This window comes from Bemisia tabaci, chromosome 5 (assembly GCF_918797505.1).
Source record: "Bemisia tabaci chromosome 5, PGI_BMITA_v3".
Classification (NCBI taxonomy): Eukaryota; Metazoa; Arthropoda; class Insecta; order Hemiptera; family Aleyrodidae; genus Bemisia; species Bemisia tabaci.
In genome coordinates, this window is record NC_092797.1 from 32,804,191 (window position 1) to 32,820,256 (window position 16,066).

A 16,066-nucleotide genomic window follows, 5' to 3' on the forward strand; every position below is an offset into this window, starting at 1 on the left:
CATTTGTCGCCACCGACACTACCAATGCTAAAAGAAATCGATCGCAAAGAGCTCTCCCGAGTGGGCGAGCTCAAAAAGAGGAGGGCTTAACTGAACTAGGCTTCATTTTGCATCAGGAACTTCCTTCTTATACGGCTCATCTATAAAAAATTACAAGTGCATAGGAAAATCAACGTCACATATGTTGTTTTTTTAAATAAACCGATAATATATACTCTTCATTACAAGGTAGTCCAATTTCAACTTTCCAATTTTTTATCTGAAAATTTAAACTTTTATTTAATAGAAATATATTTTTATATTGAAAACCTCTCGCAATTTTCGTTAAACATAAGAATAATTCACAGAAAAGTAGTCGATCTGATGAATACTCGTAGAGCACTCACACTCACTTGTACACACAAGTATGCACAGACACTCTTTTATATATATATATATATATATATAAAGTCGCTTTATAACGCACTCTGGCGTTCTACGACACCCAAACGCCACATATGCCTGTCTTCCCAGAGGTTATCGGGCAACTGACACCGCAACATCTCTTCGTCAACGCCCTGCCGCCAACCCTTTACGGGACGTCCCCGTCGCCTCTTCCCAGGTGGTACCCAATCCAAAACTTGTTTGGGCAACCTCTCCTCCGACATTCTTTGCACATGTCCATACCAGCATAACTGCCTGGACATGACGTCGTGCACGATATCTTTCTCAACCTTCATCACCTGGCGAATTCTCTCATTACGGACACGGTCCCGTCTCGAAATGCCGGCAGATCGCCGCCAAAAATCCATTTCAGTTGCCCTCAACATTTCTTGCGTTCTTTTCGTCAAAGGCCACACTTCACTACCATAGAGCACGATACTTTTAACGATGGCGTCATATATCCGGTGCTTGTTTGCCTTTGAGATGCTCTGATCCCAGAGCACCCCGTTCAGCATCGCGATGGCTCTCCTGCCCTGGATGATCCTGTCCTTAATTGCTCTATCCATCCTTCCATCCTGATCAAGCCAGACACCGAGATACTTATACTCATCACACTCTTCGATGCGCCGTCCATCCTCAAGCTCTATGCTTTGCCGTTGATGCGCTGCTCCCACGACCAGCTTCTCTGTCTTGGACACACTAACATCCATGCCCCATTTCCGATATTCTTCGACCAACTTCCGCGTCATGTAATCTGCATCTTCCTCATCTTGAGCTACAACGATCTGGTCATCGGCAAAGCATAGAGTATAAAGGGTCTGCCCATCAAGGAGTGGAACGCCCATTCCTGCAACCTTCTTCTTCCATTCCTCTAAAACGTGCTCTAGGTATACCTTAAATAGTGTTGGTGACAAACAACAGCCTTGTTTCAGTCCTTTTGTGACGAAGAAACCTCCGGACAACTCTCCACGACATTTAATTCTTGCTATCGTCCCGTTATAAAATGATTTAATTGCCCCCACAAGTCCTTTGCTAAAACCCCTTTTTTCCAAGGCTTCCCAAAGCTTCACTAACGGCACGCTGTCATAAGCTTTCTGAAGATCCACAAACACCAAGTGCAGCTCCTGGCTGACCGCCCTTTTCTTCTCGATGACCTGGGTGATGGTGAACAGATGGTCGACGGTAGACCTACCGGCTCTAAAACCAGCCTGTTCTTCGGCTTCCTGGCCGCTCCAAAACTCTTCGACCTTTGCCTTGAGAATTTTACCATAGACCTTGCTCAAGGTTCCCGTGACCGATATACCTCTGTAATTATCGCAATCTTGTTTACTACCTTTCTTATGACTGGGAGTAATCCAAGATTCCTTCCAATCCTTTGGTATTTCGGAACCATGCAAACAGTCTTGCATAAGTTTCCGAAGATGTTCAAATAGTTTACCGGTGCCACATTTTATCAACTCCGCCGGTATACCCCCAGACACTCTTAATTGAGAAAAAAAGTTGAGATTATAATTCCTTCTAAAAATGCAATAAAACGCCCCTTCTTGACACGTTAAAAGAAACTCGTGATAAATACTGACAGGATCATGCCATGTCTATCAACGAAAAAGGTGTTGCAAGGTGCTCGATAATAATCGTATCTATCATGAGTGCTTCCGGCGAATCCTGTGTTGAGGTAAAGGTGCGTTGAAAAATCATGAACAGTCACGCACTGTCTGAATGATGTATGTTAAATATTATTCAAATCGAGAGTGCTGATCTTCTCGGCAAAATAAAATTCCTAACTAACCAAGTAGTTCAGTCAGCGGCATAATTTCATGCTTTGATGCATGCAAAATGAAAATAATGAAGCCGGTTGGCGCGGAGGTAGAGAAAAGTAAGGCTTCGGGAGTGCATCCTTCATATGGAGGATGAAACTGAGCAGGTGGTGATTTTGACATAAATTTGTAAAATGGTGGTCTCTAGTCTCCACCCCATTTCTGATGACTCTCTTATTTTTTCAACCGATTGGAAGAACGAACCATGTATAACATGGTAAATTTTGTCACTCAAGAAAAATTAATTTAATATTTACGTGAGACTAAAAGTGCCAAAGGGGTCGTTTGGAAAACACCTTTAAACAATATTTTACACGCGTCCGTTTTACGCTTGAACCTATGTATCAAGGCGTATTTTTTCTGAGACTAACTATATGTGCACATGCCAAATGAATTAAATCAATAGGAACTATGTAAATGGAAAATGGAAATGTGCTTCATAGTTTCCTTCAATCTTATCCATGTTCGCATTGCTGCTTTCAGCCTAAATTTTTCATGTTCAAAAATCGGCAAAATTTCGGATGAAAATTGCACCGTCGCCTCGCCTCTACATAAAAATTGAATCGTTTCAGTCACATTTACAACCTTGGAGCAGAGATACATTTCCTCGTTTGGAAAACGGCGATTTCATGTGAGAGATTGACAAATGGACCGAGTTTAACAGAAAGGAACCAAGCCACATCAGCTATTGCCAAATTTAACTGGACAATTAAATTTTTTACGATAGAATTTTTGTGCGGATTCCTTTAAAATTTTTAGGGGATTTGTCTCAAACTATGGGGAATTTTCACTGAAATTTGCACAAAAATCCGCACAACCGTTTTCATGTAAAAAATTAAATTGCTCAATCAAATTTGGCAATAGCTGATGTGGCTTGGTTCCTTTCTGTTTAACTCGGTCCAAATGATATCACATCCCGACTGAGTACTGATGTATATTTCTGGAGACTTAAACGCCAGAGTAAGAAAAGCGCGGCCTCTCACTGTAGCGCATGGATCCCCTTTATTGCGACCTTAAAGAGGGCTTTTTTTGAGCTTTGAAGTTTTTTTCAGAGAAAACAAAAGATATCATCGTGTCTCTCTCGAAATTTTACATGTGAGTAAAAGTGATTACATCGCAAATCCCAACGCATGCATGAGCTCTCTTACAATGCATGGGCTTGCAGCAATCGCCCATATCCCAGCCACCTCGCCTTCAATACTTGAACAAGCAATTTAAGCGGGTTCGAAGCAGAAATAGTTGCTTGCTGTAGTTTGGCAACGTTCAAAGCGTTCATTCCGTTTCCGTCATATTCGCCTATCAATTGGAGTACTCATTGTAGTGGCGTACGTTCTAGCTATATTTCGCCTTCAAAAATTGGAGCAGGCAATGTAAGCAGCTTAGGAGCAGTAATAGTTGCTTGCTCGCGTCATGTTTTGTAACACACTTTGTTGCCATCTCAAGTATTGCAGCTTTCGAATATAGTTGCATGGAATTGAGATGATTCAAAAACAAAAGAAGTATCTGATGCAGCTTACACGGCGGCCACGCGCCACACTTAACCTCAAAGCTCACCTCATGACTGCCCTACGCAAACAACGCGACTTAAGAGCCCCAGCGCAGTGCTGGGATTTGTTTTAGTTTTTCAAGTGCTCTCCTAAAAAGCCACTGTTGCCAAGTTTATCAAGTCTCACTTTGCATGCATACTTACCGTAAAGTGTGAGTAGTCCATTGTAGGTTTTGAATCACCAGGATATATATAACTCGAGAACAACAGTGGAGTTTTTCTTTTCGAAAGTTTCCTGCTGAGTTTTGTTTACACCTCATGTTCAAATTCAGGTCTTCAATATAATTTTAGGTATAATCGATTGGGATGAGCTTACTGAGTTACCCTTTCAAAGCTATATTGATATTCTGGAGACTGCGATTTGAAGTTGTTACTTTAATTTTGAAGAGATGAATAAAACGAGAGGAAAAAACAGTTCTATGTTGAATTGCGTTTCGCAATTAGGTACCATACTACGATTGCAATGAGATTAAGATGGTGCCATTTTCTCTTTATTCAAATTTCAATATACCACATCAGTATTTATTTTTATTTAAAAAATTCAGTAATCGAAAATTTCATCTTGTGAATTTAATTTATTTACCCGTCTTAGTTCATTTATAACAAGCGTAGAAGCTGATAGATCTTAGTAACCACGCAACACTTTTTTCTCATGGAGCAGAAAATTTTAGTTGATTGAAAATAACCTAATTATTCAATTTTAAATATTAATAATAAAAAAAAAAAAAAAAAAAAAAAAAAAAAAAAAAAACACGCTGATTGGCATCAATTCTTGGGACAGAATATAAAATTATGATTCGTGAAATGTTTAAAGTCTGAAAAACATCCCGAAGAGAGAGAAGCTTAAATTCCCAAATCTTCTCAGTTTCTGTATCCCTTTTTAAGGGTTTCTTACTCTCTAAGGTTCCTCCCTAATCCAGCTATAACCCATTCCTCTTAAAAAACTAAAAGTCTTTGGAATTATGTTTCACGTTCAGAGCGTCACAAAGATTTCTACATAGATCCACTTATTCTTCGTACATAGAACACACCAACCTCATTTTTCTTAGATTTCTTATTATTGACCAGTTGAAAAAATTAGAGACAAATTTGTCAACTGTGTAATAGGTAAATCGAAGACAGCGGATTAGGAGGATAATGGACAATTGATAGAAGAGGACGAAGAAGTCCAAAGCTTGGTCCGTGTGCGTGTGCCTGTGTTTTTGTTTCCAATTAGTGCGGTAGTGTGGTGTGAGTGGTGGTGCGTCACTCAAGGCGAACTCAGATTCAGAAGGGTTGGGAACCCGGGCCCATATAAAAGCGCTCCTCAGGGCGATCTCCGCGCTAGAGTGGTGATAAACCCCTGTTCAAAATGTTTGTGTCTAGGATATTTGTTTTCGTAAGTTTATTTTTTCAATACTCTACTTCGCCGTCGCTCGCTACATTTTGCAAGTTTTATTTTTTTACTTTGTGATTTTTCTTAAAATTATTTTTGTTCTTTTTTTATCGTATTTTAACACATGCAGGGGAGTGGTGCTATTTTTACGGATTATTTTCGCCAAGGGAAGAAAAGCTTTGGTTTTAGTTGTTTCTTCGATGAGTGCGCGTTCATTTTTCGTTGAGTATTAGTGATGTGTACGTGAATTAAAAAGAAATAAAATAAAAATACATATTTATTAAGAATATAAAGGAAAATAAAATCTTCAATTTAAAAAAAATTGATTGTTTTCAAGTAATAGTTGAACGTATATCCTTTTCAAAAATAAAAAGTTTAAAATAGTACTTTTATAAAATTAAAAACTGAAAATGATTTTTTAAATTTAATAATTTGAAAATAGTTATATTTTTAAAACGAACAAGTTCTCAATATCATTGAAAACGATAAATAACTACACACTTAGAAAAGACAAAACATTTAGTTGTTTAGATAAAAATATTTTAACGAATTGAAACAAATTGAAAATAATGAAAAAACAAAAATTCGATAGGAATTGTTAAGAAGTTAGCGATGCAAAATTGTGCCGAAATATTCGAAAATGTGTTTTGGTAGAGTTACTTTAGATCCTTTGTTCTCCTGAGCAAAAATCGTCATCAATAGAATTTCAAAGGAAACGAGGGACTAGAATGAGACATACACACAAACATATTTCGAAAATGGGTGTTTTCGACATTATTCGCGCGGAAAGAATTTATTTTGTTCAGCAAGGTGAGGTTAATGAAATGTTGTGAGAAGTACTAAATATCTGAACATTTATATTTTTTTAAACATGTGAAGCACCTAGTCATTAATCAGGCAGCCTCATGAGTGTCTTTAAAAAAGAGGAGATGGATCGCAAAAATGCGATCTGCATTTGGTGTATATGCTCTTCACAATTAGGTGCAATGTACAGGAAGTGTGTATGCTCTGTATATGTTTCTCGTAAATATATTCAGAAAAAAACTCTTATATAGTGGGATTTTAGTAAGTTCTAAACTCGTCATGCCACAGAAAATTGATGACACGTTTAATCGACCCTTAAATTTTGATCAATTCTAAATATATAAAATGTACCTATATAATTAAAAGTGAAAACTATCTTGAAATAAAATTAAAAAATTAGTTTAATTGTTTGATGACAATTTCTCTTTTTGAGTAAAATTTTGTCCAAGCGATAATAGCAACGTAACATAACAACAAAATTATTTTCCCCTTTTCGATCCTTGAAAGATTTGACCCCTTTTTCCAAAAGGGAGAAGGTCGTTGTCAATACAATCGCCTACTCCACCTGTTGCCATCCTTGCCCTAGAAGAGGTGTAATTAGAAAATATTTTTTCCAACGCATAAAATTCACTAAATACCCTAAATTGCATAATTTAAATTAAGTCCACGGTGATACAAGCAATTGAAATCTACTCATTTTAATAATCTGCATGCAACGTCGGCCGTTATTTGGATCCCAAGAGCTCCACGAAGCCTAAAATAGCCAAGCCAATCAGAAACGAAACCTTCAATGTCGATACTCTCACTCTAAAGGGGACTCCAGCTTGGAGTTGTAGACAAAGTTCACGGCGAGGACGATGTAGGATTTAAGATTTACGGCGGCTGTTCGGAAAACAAGTCGGTAGCGTAGTATGATTGGGCCGCCATCTATCAAGGAGAGTTGGCATTCCGCATTCAACTGTCAACGGGGAAGGAGCCCATGATGGAAGTGCACAGAGATCCATTTACAATTATTCAGAGACAAGTGCGCACCGCCTCTAGTTGACGCTCGGTAAATTCACAGCTTTCACTTGTTTCCACGTCCAATTATCACCGGTAAACTACTCTTTAACCCCGGAATAAATTACCGCCGAAGCAGACGGTGAGTGCAGAGCGCTGCATTCTCCCCTGATCCCCGGCGATGGACCGCAACGCGTAAAATCGGTCGATGCGTCAAGGAGTTGGCGTTTCTTGGCCCCGGTCGAACTGAAAGGCACGCGACTTAGGGCCCAGCTCCGGGCGTCTTTGCCCTTTTCCTACACGCTTGCTCATTAAGTCCACGCACCCGACGTATGTTGACCATGTAGGAATATTTAACCGGGAGACTGTCTCCACCACGGGCGAAAAGAGCATTGGCTCTGCTGGGACTCTTTCGGACGAGGCACTCCCGTTGTCTTACATTTTAAATCCGAAAAACAACCTTTTTAGACCTAAATAATCTTATCAGACCGTACAAATTGGGTCTCATTGTTTTCCAAACAGTTGTAAGTAGCCGTAACACATGTAGAACGAGCAAAAAATGTTGAAGCAGCTTTGATAGGGCCAGCAGCACACATTACATGACAAAGAATCGATCTAGATGAAATGTTTAAATGGCGAGTGTAAAATTTGACTGATACTTCGGAGTTCCCTCTGATCAAATGCGCGTACATTTAGAAATAGTATAATTTTTTACACAATTCTCTCTGTCTAGCTCCTGCAGTTTTATTTTTTTCATATTTTTTCTTTTTCGATAAAACCAATTTTTTGGGTCGCGTTAAATCTGAGAGTGCGTAAATTCTAATAGTGAAGGCGGAGATTACGATTGAAGAATGAATAAGACTGAAGTTTCAGATGTATCAGTGAAACTCATTTCACACGAAAATTTTGAATATTTTATTTTTCGATGCACTCAGATAATTAGATTAATTTTTTTTTTTTGGGGGGGGGGGGGAGAGATCTTGCAAATAGATAAACAAATAGTGCAAAATTACTCTCATAGAGTAAAACACACAATAGCATAATTTTTTGAAGTTATTCAAGTGTCAAGTCCCTAGTAAAAGTGAATCAGCCTGACGTAAGGCTATGTTTCATAAACTACCCTGAGTCAGATTGATGTTTGCCTAAATCAGTCAGGCTCACGGTAGTTTATGAAACATAGCCTGATGTCAGGCTGACTCACCTCTACTAGGGGTGCATAGGATTAATTTGGAAAACTGAACGGTTAGGAACTCTGACGGTTGAGTCGCACAGTTTTTAGAACTTTACAATGATTTTGTATCATTTGACTGCCAAATACCTCTCAGTCATATATATCATATAATTCCCAAAGTTTGCTATATTCATTGTAAAATTAATTGAAAGTCAATTATTTTAAGGTGCTCATCATTCGTTTTATTCGTTTTTGAATGCTGATAATGTATGCATCTTATGTACTCAAAACTGCATTTATCTGTAGTATGCCATTCTCGGTTATGGTATTTTTGTTAGAGCGTGAGTTTCCATGTAAAAAGGATTAGTGAGGGTGATGCAAAAGAAAGCAAAACTCAGAAGAAAAAGAAGAGGAGTAAGAAGAAAGTCAATACGAAAATTTAACTTAAATTATACCTAATCCTCTTAGTCTATGAATTCAGTAATGATTATGTAGGAAGGAACAAAAGTTATTTCATGAAGAGTAACGATGGCTGGCACAGATATACTGTTCCAGTAATAGTCCGGTTAAAAGTTGTCCCGAGTTCCCCCATTTCTATTATGCGAGTGCATATCGATACCAGTAAGCTGCATGAGGATTTTACGCTCGACTTTCCTTATAGTCCTTATGCAATATGCGCAGATTCCAGCAGAGCAAAGTTGGCGGCATTGAAAAATGACGTCAGACTTCCTTGTTTGTCCAACGAGAGTGACTGTGGGGTCAAGTTGTATCATAAGCAGGAAGAAAGTTCAGCAAAGGTCTGTTACTGAACTTTCCCTGTCTCAAGGGTGCACACTGCACAATGGTGTCGCACACTGCCCGCACACTTATAATTCACTTTTCTCGGGGGCGTTTGACGGACAATTAATATTCAAAACACCAAGAGATCCTTCATCTCATCTGCCGTGGTAGCGAAGAAAGCAGTAAGGGCAATACTGTATGAACCATGGTTAGCACATGCTTTTATGTGTCACGAGGTTCATTGCAGAATGCTTTTACTGCTTTCTTCGCTATCACGGCAGTCATGAAGTCCTGACTGACTATTGCACCGAAGCCCGTTCTCACGCACTCAAAGTACACGTTAATTCTTAGCGAGTCTATGGCTCCGAAACTTTTCACCAAAATCGAAAATATCATTCGGATCAAAATATTATGTAAGCCTCAAGATAACTTTGGAAGTTTTGCTTTGACGAGAGATTAAATTTAACTACAAGTGGAAGTGGTATAGAACCGGCTCTTAAAGTGGGCTACATTTTTGAAACGTCGGTTACGCCTTTGAATTTTTTTGTTCTTTTCCGAATACTTTGCTTCAATTACGACATGGCAGGTGATTCCACTGTAAAATAGATAGTATATTCTTAAAAAATTGAAGGATAATCGCACGAGAATTTCAAAAATGATAATTACTTATTCTATCTTAAAGTAAAATACTACAGGAAATATGATATTGTAATACAGTCATCTATGAAACTCGAAATGGACTTGCTCTTCAAAACAGTATTTTTCGACAAAAATTTTGGGAAAAGAAGGGTAGTGTTCAAATAACACACCATAAAGTTGGTGGCTTCAAACAAATTAAAGCATTATTGTAATTGAAAGAAAAATGTTTCAAATATTAGGTACCAAACGACCGAAAAAAGGGCGACATTTCAAGTATCAAGTAAAGCGTCCTCTTTTAAATGTTTCCAAAAATTCTACGGAAGCAACCAACATTATTTACGTGTATCAAGTTAATGGGAGCGATTCATTTGTTTCGCTTTAAGTTATCTTTCTACTTAAAAAGAGTAAAGTTTAGAGTTAAAGAGTAAATGAGAAACATGTTTCTCGTTTGTCATTGGTTTCGGGCTCCTCTTTAGTTGTTTGTTTCAATCAGAGTCAATATGTTTAATGACTAACTAATACGGAACTAACGGAACTAATTTTAATGACGTTACTGAAACAATTGAATTTTAGAAATAAGAAAAGAGTTGAATGAAATTAAAAAGCATTGAAAGCATCACTTAAATGCTGATGTCAATAGATACTTTTTACTTTCAAATCCTCTTTTTACTTTTTAACAATTTTTACATGATTGAAAATTAATGAACTTCCAACCTGAAATCCAGTCATAGATTAATATCCTAGAAACAAAATCAACTGTAAAAAACTGCTCGTTTATTTTATCGCCTTGCGTCAACACTACCCATGCAATGAAGAAATACAGATAGGTAACAAAATTTGCATACTTGGCTAATAGAAGGAGAACTGAGTCCAGAGCTAGGTGCCGAATCCATATTGGGGGACCGATATATCCGATGTTAGAGTTTAAACGTTGTAATTCATTTATTAATTTATTTTTTTAAAAGAATAATAGTGTGCAAAATGTTTTAAACATACATGGAGCAAAAAAATCATAACCTACTTCTGTAGTCGTAGTTATAGATACCTCGGTCCCGATAACTATGCAGCATTATCACCAGACCGAGATTCTTGTCACCAGAAAATTGAATTGCAACCACGACTGAAAAAGTAAGTTAAAACTAAATTCCACGATGAGCCTTCTGCGCAAAGATTCTTTTTTCTTCGTGATCTTTGAAATCGCAAAGCATCTCTTTGAAGTCAGAAAAGGTAGGAGAAAGTCACACTTTTTGTTTTCTTTGTTAATGTAGATTAAATATATTTATGATGGCGATATTAGATTTTATGAATGGCGTAATATAAATCTAAAGATTTCACCTCTACTTTTAGAGGTAAGAGCGATTAGATTAAGTTATTTTATTCAGCCAATTTTTACTTCCATACCCTTCAATCACCATAATTCGTATTTATTCATTAAGTTTTCCTTTCTTTTGCAGTCGGTTTTGCTCGTAGTGTTTTCATGCATATCGTCCATTCACGGATGGCTTTTCTACAAAAAATCGTAAGTAAAATTGACATTCTTCATTACAAATAGGGCCTCGAATATAAAAAAATCGTTGTAGGAAACGGGAGGGGAAATCCAATTTTTCAGTCTTACGTATTTTCTGAACGGCCTCTTTAGGCCTTTCTCAATCAAGGATTTCTTACTTCAAGAGACCCGTCACTTTTATCTGGGTTCCCTGACGATAAATTCCGACGCCTCTCCCGACGGTCCTTTCCCGGGGTCCTCAAGCATCAGTTTCGCATAACGACACGCACCCTATTAAACTCTTACTCATGGCCGGCGGCGAGTTGTGGATATTGCAGCCTCGATCACGATAAGCATCTGAAAAGATACAATCAATGATCGGGCGATTGGTACCTCGGGAAAATCGTGACTTGGGCAGCCTCTGTCTTGGGGACTATTGAAACTGTGCTCAAACATAGAGCCGAATGCCAAGACCAACCCACAATGCTTCGCGGTCAAAGATCTCCCCAGAGAAAGGGTTCGATCTACTTTCGTGCACAGGGAGGTAACCTTCCTGAAAAATTTTGTAAATGTCAGATAAAGACTTTCATTAAGAAAGATGGATATTTTAAAAAATTTTCATATTTCTACTTCAATTTGATAGGCTCGGGATTTTTAACATATATCAGGACGCGTTGAATCGGTAGCAAGCGAAGCAGGAGAAAAAGTAGAAGAAGAAGAGATAGAAAGGAGATATAAGGGAGGAGAAAAAGGAGGAGAAAAGGAGGGTGAGGAGGAAAAAGAAAAGGGAAGAAGGAGAGGAGGAAAAAGGAGAAGAAGGGAAAGAGGGAGATGAGAAAGAGAAACATAAGGAAGAAATAAATGAAAGATGAAGAAGAGAAGGAGAAGAAGAAAACGAGGAAGAGGAAGAAAGAGGAGAGGAAAGAAAAATAAAAGATAGAGAAGAAGAAGTAGAAGAGGAGTTGAGGAGGCAAAAGGAAAAGAAGCAACAACTTTTCCTCTCTCTCATCTACTCTTCTCCTTCTTCTCTTTTTCTGATTTTTCTCTCTTTTCCTCTCCCTCCCTCCCTCTCATTTCTCCTCCTTTTCTTCTTTCCTACCTCTTCTCATCTTTGTCCTCATCATTTTCCTAATTTTCGTCCTCCGATTCGAGAGACGAATAGCAAATTAGTTCCAAAAAATTGAAATTAAAATAAAATTGTATTCATCGTCTTGCCTTAATATTAGATCGAAAGAAAAAGACTGTTCAAAACAATAACACAATTCGAGTTGCAAGCCACATTTTTGAAAACCTCATCCACGGATGAAAGTGAATTGCGGTTCATCTCCGAAACAAGGCGCAGACCGTAAATTAAATTGCACTCAGAAAAATATGACGAGACTTAATGTTGATTCGAAGGTGCCGCTTGCATACGATTGGCGGCAGGCCCGCGGGGCAGACGTCCCAGGAAGTCTCCTGCGCTGAGTAAAAACGTCATATGAGCATCCGAATGCTGCCAAATCTCCTCCGATAAAATTTGCATTTCCTGAGAAACCATTGAATTCTCCCCGTTGAAATTTCATCAAAATTGTATCCATAATTTAATCAAACCTGTCTGAAATTTTCGAGTAAAAATATTCATAATTAATCTCATAAATTAATATTTTATCAGGTGATATTTGGCAACGTTTATGTACCCATACGGCGTTTTTCCATCCCGGTCCCGCAGAAGTGGCCTGACCACTCCTCGTAAAAGTATCCACTCGCGAGGCAATGGGACGTGGCCGGCCATTAGGGTAATAGTTTGGGTGTACTGGCTTATCGTCATATCGTCGTAAATAAGAGCGTTTCAATTTATCGGCGAATATCGCGCGGGAGCGTGCGTCGAATCGCCGCACAATGGATCGAGTCAATCAGAGAGGTCGGACATGAAATTTTTGACTATAACTGCAAAATTTGATCTGTAATCCGTCAAATTTTAAATTTTAAGGGGTGCTTTCTAAAGAAAATTTCACGAGGAAACCCATGGAAACACTTTTAGAACCTCAAAGTTTTGTATAAACGGAGTTACGAGCTTTTAAAGTTTCCAAATTTTGTCCGGCCTCTCCTATCGACTCGATCCACCGTGCGCCGCATATCGATGCAACACTGCACCGCACTTTCTAGCTTTCTCGATCGTCAAACGTACCTTGATGTTTGATGCCTCGTGATTATGCGCCAAGGCGGCTCGGAGATGCAAAAGACGTGATCTCAAACCAACCACCCTCCCCCCTCCCCCCTCCCGCCACTCGGCCGTGACCCGGGGGGCGCCAGGTTCCGCGAATTACATTTTTTCGCCCGAGCCGCGGATGCATATGTCCGGATTGCGAGGGCGGCCCGTGGTGAGTGGGCGTTTTAGTATCGAGTAGGATTCACCCGCTGGCGAATCCGAATGGAAGCACGAGTACTTAATATGCGCATCAAAATCTCGGTTGGAATTAATCGAAAAAGTCCTTTACGCGTAGGCGCAAATGACCAATTGCCCTTTGGCTGATATGTTTTTTTAATAAATGACGGAAAGCTTGTCTAAGAGTGTGAGGAGTCCCAAAATACTGGGGGAAAAAAAAAAAAAAAAACACATTGGATCTAGAGTCCAGACTCTTGAAAACATTGACAAGAAAAAATACTCTTGATTCGATCGGATTTTTGCTTGAATCAAAACGAAATCCGCTTAAATTAAGAGGCTTGGTTCTAGATTTAAGCTAGATTCTAATTGAATCAAGAGTACTTTTTCTTGTCGATGTTTTTAAGAGTCTGGACTTTAGATCCAATGTGTTTTTTTTCCAGTGCATTGAAAGCGTCTAACGAGAAACAACCTAACCTCCTTTCACGTTCCCTGACGATCAATCCTAATTTTACTTATTGTAACTAAAGTCTAAACAATTTTTTCTTCTTTTTTTTTCTTGTTATGTGTATTGCATTGGATGGTTTTGAAATTTTCAAGGAAACACCTAGATTCGTAGAAACGTTTGTGCTTTAAGAATTTCTATTAACTTTTATTATATTTTCACTAGATTTCAAGAAATACTTATTTTGCTTCGTTTTCTTGCTACAGTAAGTCAATTGTGGGAGACGTTCTGGTGACGTCTGACGTAGTTAGACTGGTAATTATTTTGGTTAATGCCATTAAATTACCTTTTTCTGAGTATTTTTGTCAGTATCAGAGGAGTTCAGTGAATCGTCGTTTCTCACATGAAATAACTCATTTCCAAGTTTGCAAACTCGACCCAAACAATTAAAGACTGCTAGACGCTGCCCTTATTTTAGGAGGGAAAGAGTAGAACATAATATAATTTACTTCGAAGAACAGAAACCAAGAATTGAAATCGCCCTGCCATTTTGGTCCTCGCAGTGAATCCTGCCGTTGGCGCTGACGCTGAGGGTCACGGGTGAAATGAAGAGTTCCCTGACAGTCAAGACGCCTTCTTTTTTGTGCGTATGCAACACGGACGTCCAGGGAGCTCGAATGGTCGTATCCAGGAGTTAGAATGAAGTTGGTATGGTGATCGTCGAATTCGACACGAACTGAGGCCGCTTTGCTTGTTTCACTTATGCCGAAACTTAATTCCAGCGTTGCCAATCGTATCGATGAAGTAGTTTTTAATTTACAAATAATAATAGAATAAAAAAATAATAAAATGATCATTGGTTTGTCTGCAGTAAAAAATTTCACTAGCAGGGCCGGATTTAGGGGGTGGCCACATGGGCCGCAGCCCATGGCGGCAAGTTTTTCAATTTTTTTAAATCTAGATATAAAAAAATATCGGATTCAGAAAGAAAATTACAAACGAGAAAAGGCGTCAAAATCTTCACTTCCTGAGAGTATAGTAATTTCTAATTTTGTCGTCTTTTGATGATATAAGAGACAGCACCTTTAATTGGTCGAGTAAAGAAAGGAACCAAACATGCAATTTGGCCTGGAACGGTGCGGCGCAGAGAGCAATGATGACGAGAACTTGAGATGAAAAGGAGAAGCCCTCGACGAGGCAGTCGGCATGTAACACATATTAGCGCCTACAAGACCGCATGAATACTTCCCGCATTGCGTCAAACACTGTGCGGTCAGCAGCGGTCGGCGGGAGACGCATAGCGCCTACAAGATTGCATGAATACTTCACGCATTGCGTCAAATGCAGTGCGGTCAGCGGGAAACGCATAGCGCCTACAAGACGGTAGGAATACTTTACGCATTGCGCCAGATACAGTGCGGTCAGCGTGGCGCGGCGGCGGGAGTTAAAATTATTAAATCACATTTATGTTTGTTCTTTCATAATTTTTTCGCTCGATGTTTAGAAATGGAAGGCCTTGTCCACACAGAGATAGGTTTACGGTACTTAACTTTCGCAGAAAGTTCCGTGAACTTTTGCTAGTAATGTAGACAGGGCTTCGCAAAAAATGTGTACAACACGAGTAAACGCGTCTCATGCACTCCTCCCCGCTGCACGTTCACTTGATGGTTTTTATTGATGTTTCAAAACGAATGAGAATAAGGGGGCGGCAAAATACAGGCGGCCCATGGGCGGCAAGTAAGTAAATCCGGCCCTCTTCACTAGTTTAAAAAAATTGAATTGAGCTACATCGTTTTTGCTTCAGACGGCAGATTTACGATAATTTTTTATCATTGAGATTAACTTCGTGATACACGCAGTAAAAATACACTCCGAGCGACTTTTTAATGCTTTAAAGCTCTATATAATCTTGTAATTTACGAGATCGTTCCTCTTAGTGACTTAATACGGATTCTGCATAGGCGACGTAAAGCACTGCCGTGCTAAGGAAGAACGTCGTATGAACATTCGAAAGTTGCCGAATTTCCTTTAATAAAATGTTTATTTGTGAGGAAAGTTATGAATATTTTCCCTTGAAATTTTCCGGAACTTCAGATCAAAATACAAACAAAATTCTCTGAAAAATTGGAGTAAAAATAGTCACAAGTTTACCAGGGAATCCGTACTTTATCGAAGAAAATTTGGCAACGCCTAAAGACTCATACGGTTTTCTTCCTTAG

At 38.8% G+C, this 16,066-nt stretch overlaps 1 protein-coding gene across 1 annotated transcript in view; it reads left to right on the forward strand.

Moving 5' to 3' along the window:
* Positions 1-4,979: 4,979 nt before the first annotated feature.
* LOC109037305 (uncharacterized) overlaps positions 4,980-16,066 on the forward strand; it is a 64,732-nt gene continuing 53,645 nt past the window's right edge. The window contains exons 1-2 of the mRNA XM_019051903.2: positions 4,980-5,164; positions 11,009-11,073. Of these exons, the coding sequence (XP_018907448.2) occupies positions 5,138-5,164; positions 11,009-11,073 (92 nt within the window). The 5' untranslated portion in view covers positions 4,980-5,137. The remainder of the gene's footprint in view (positions 5,165-11,008; positions 11,074-16,066) is intronic.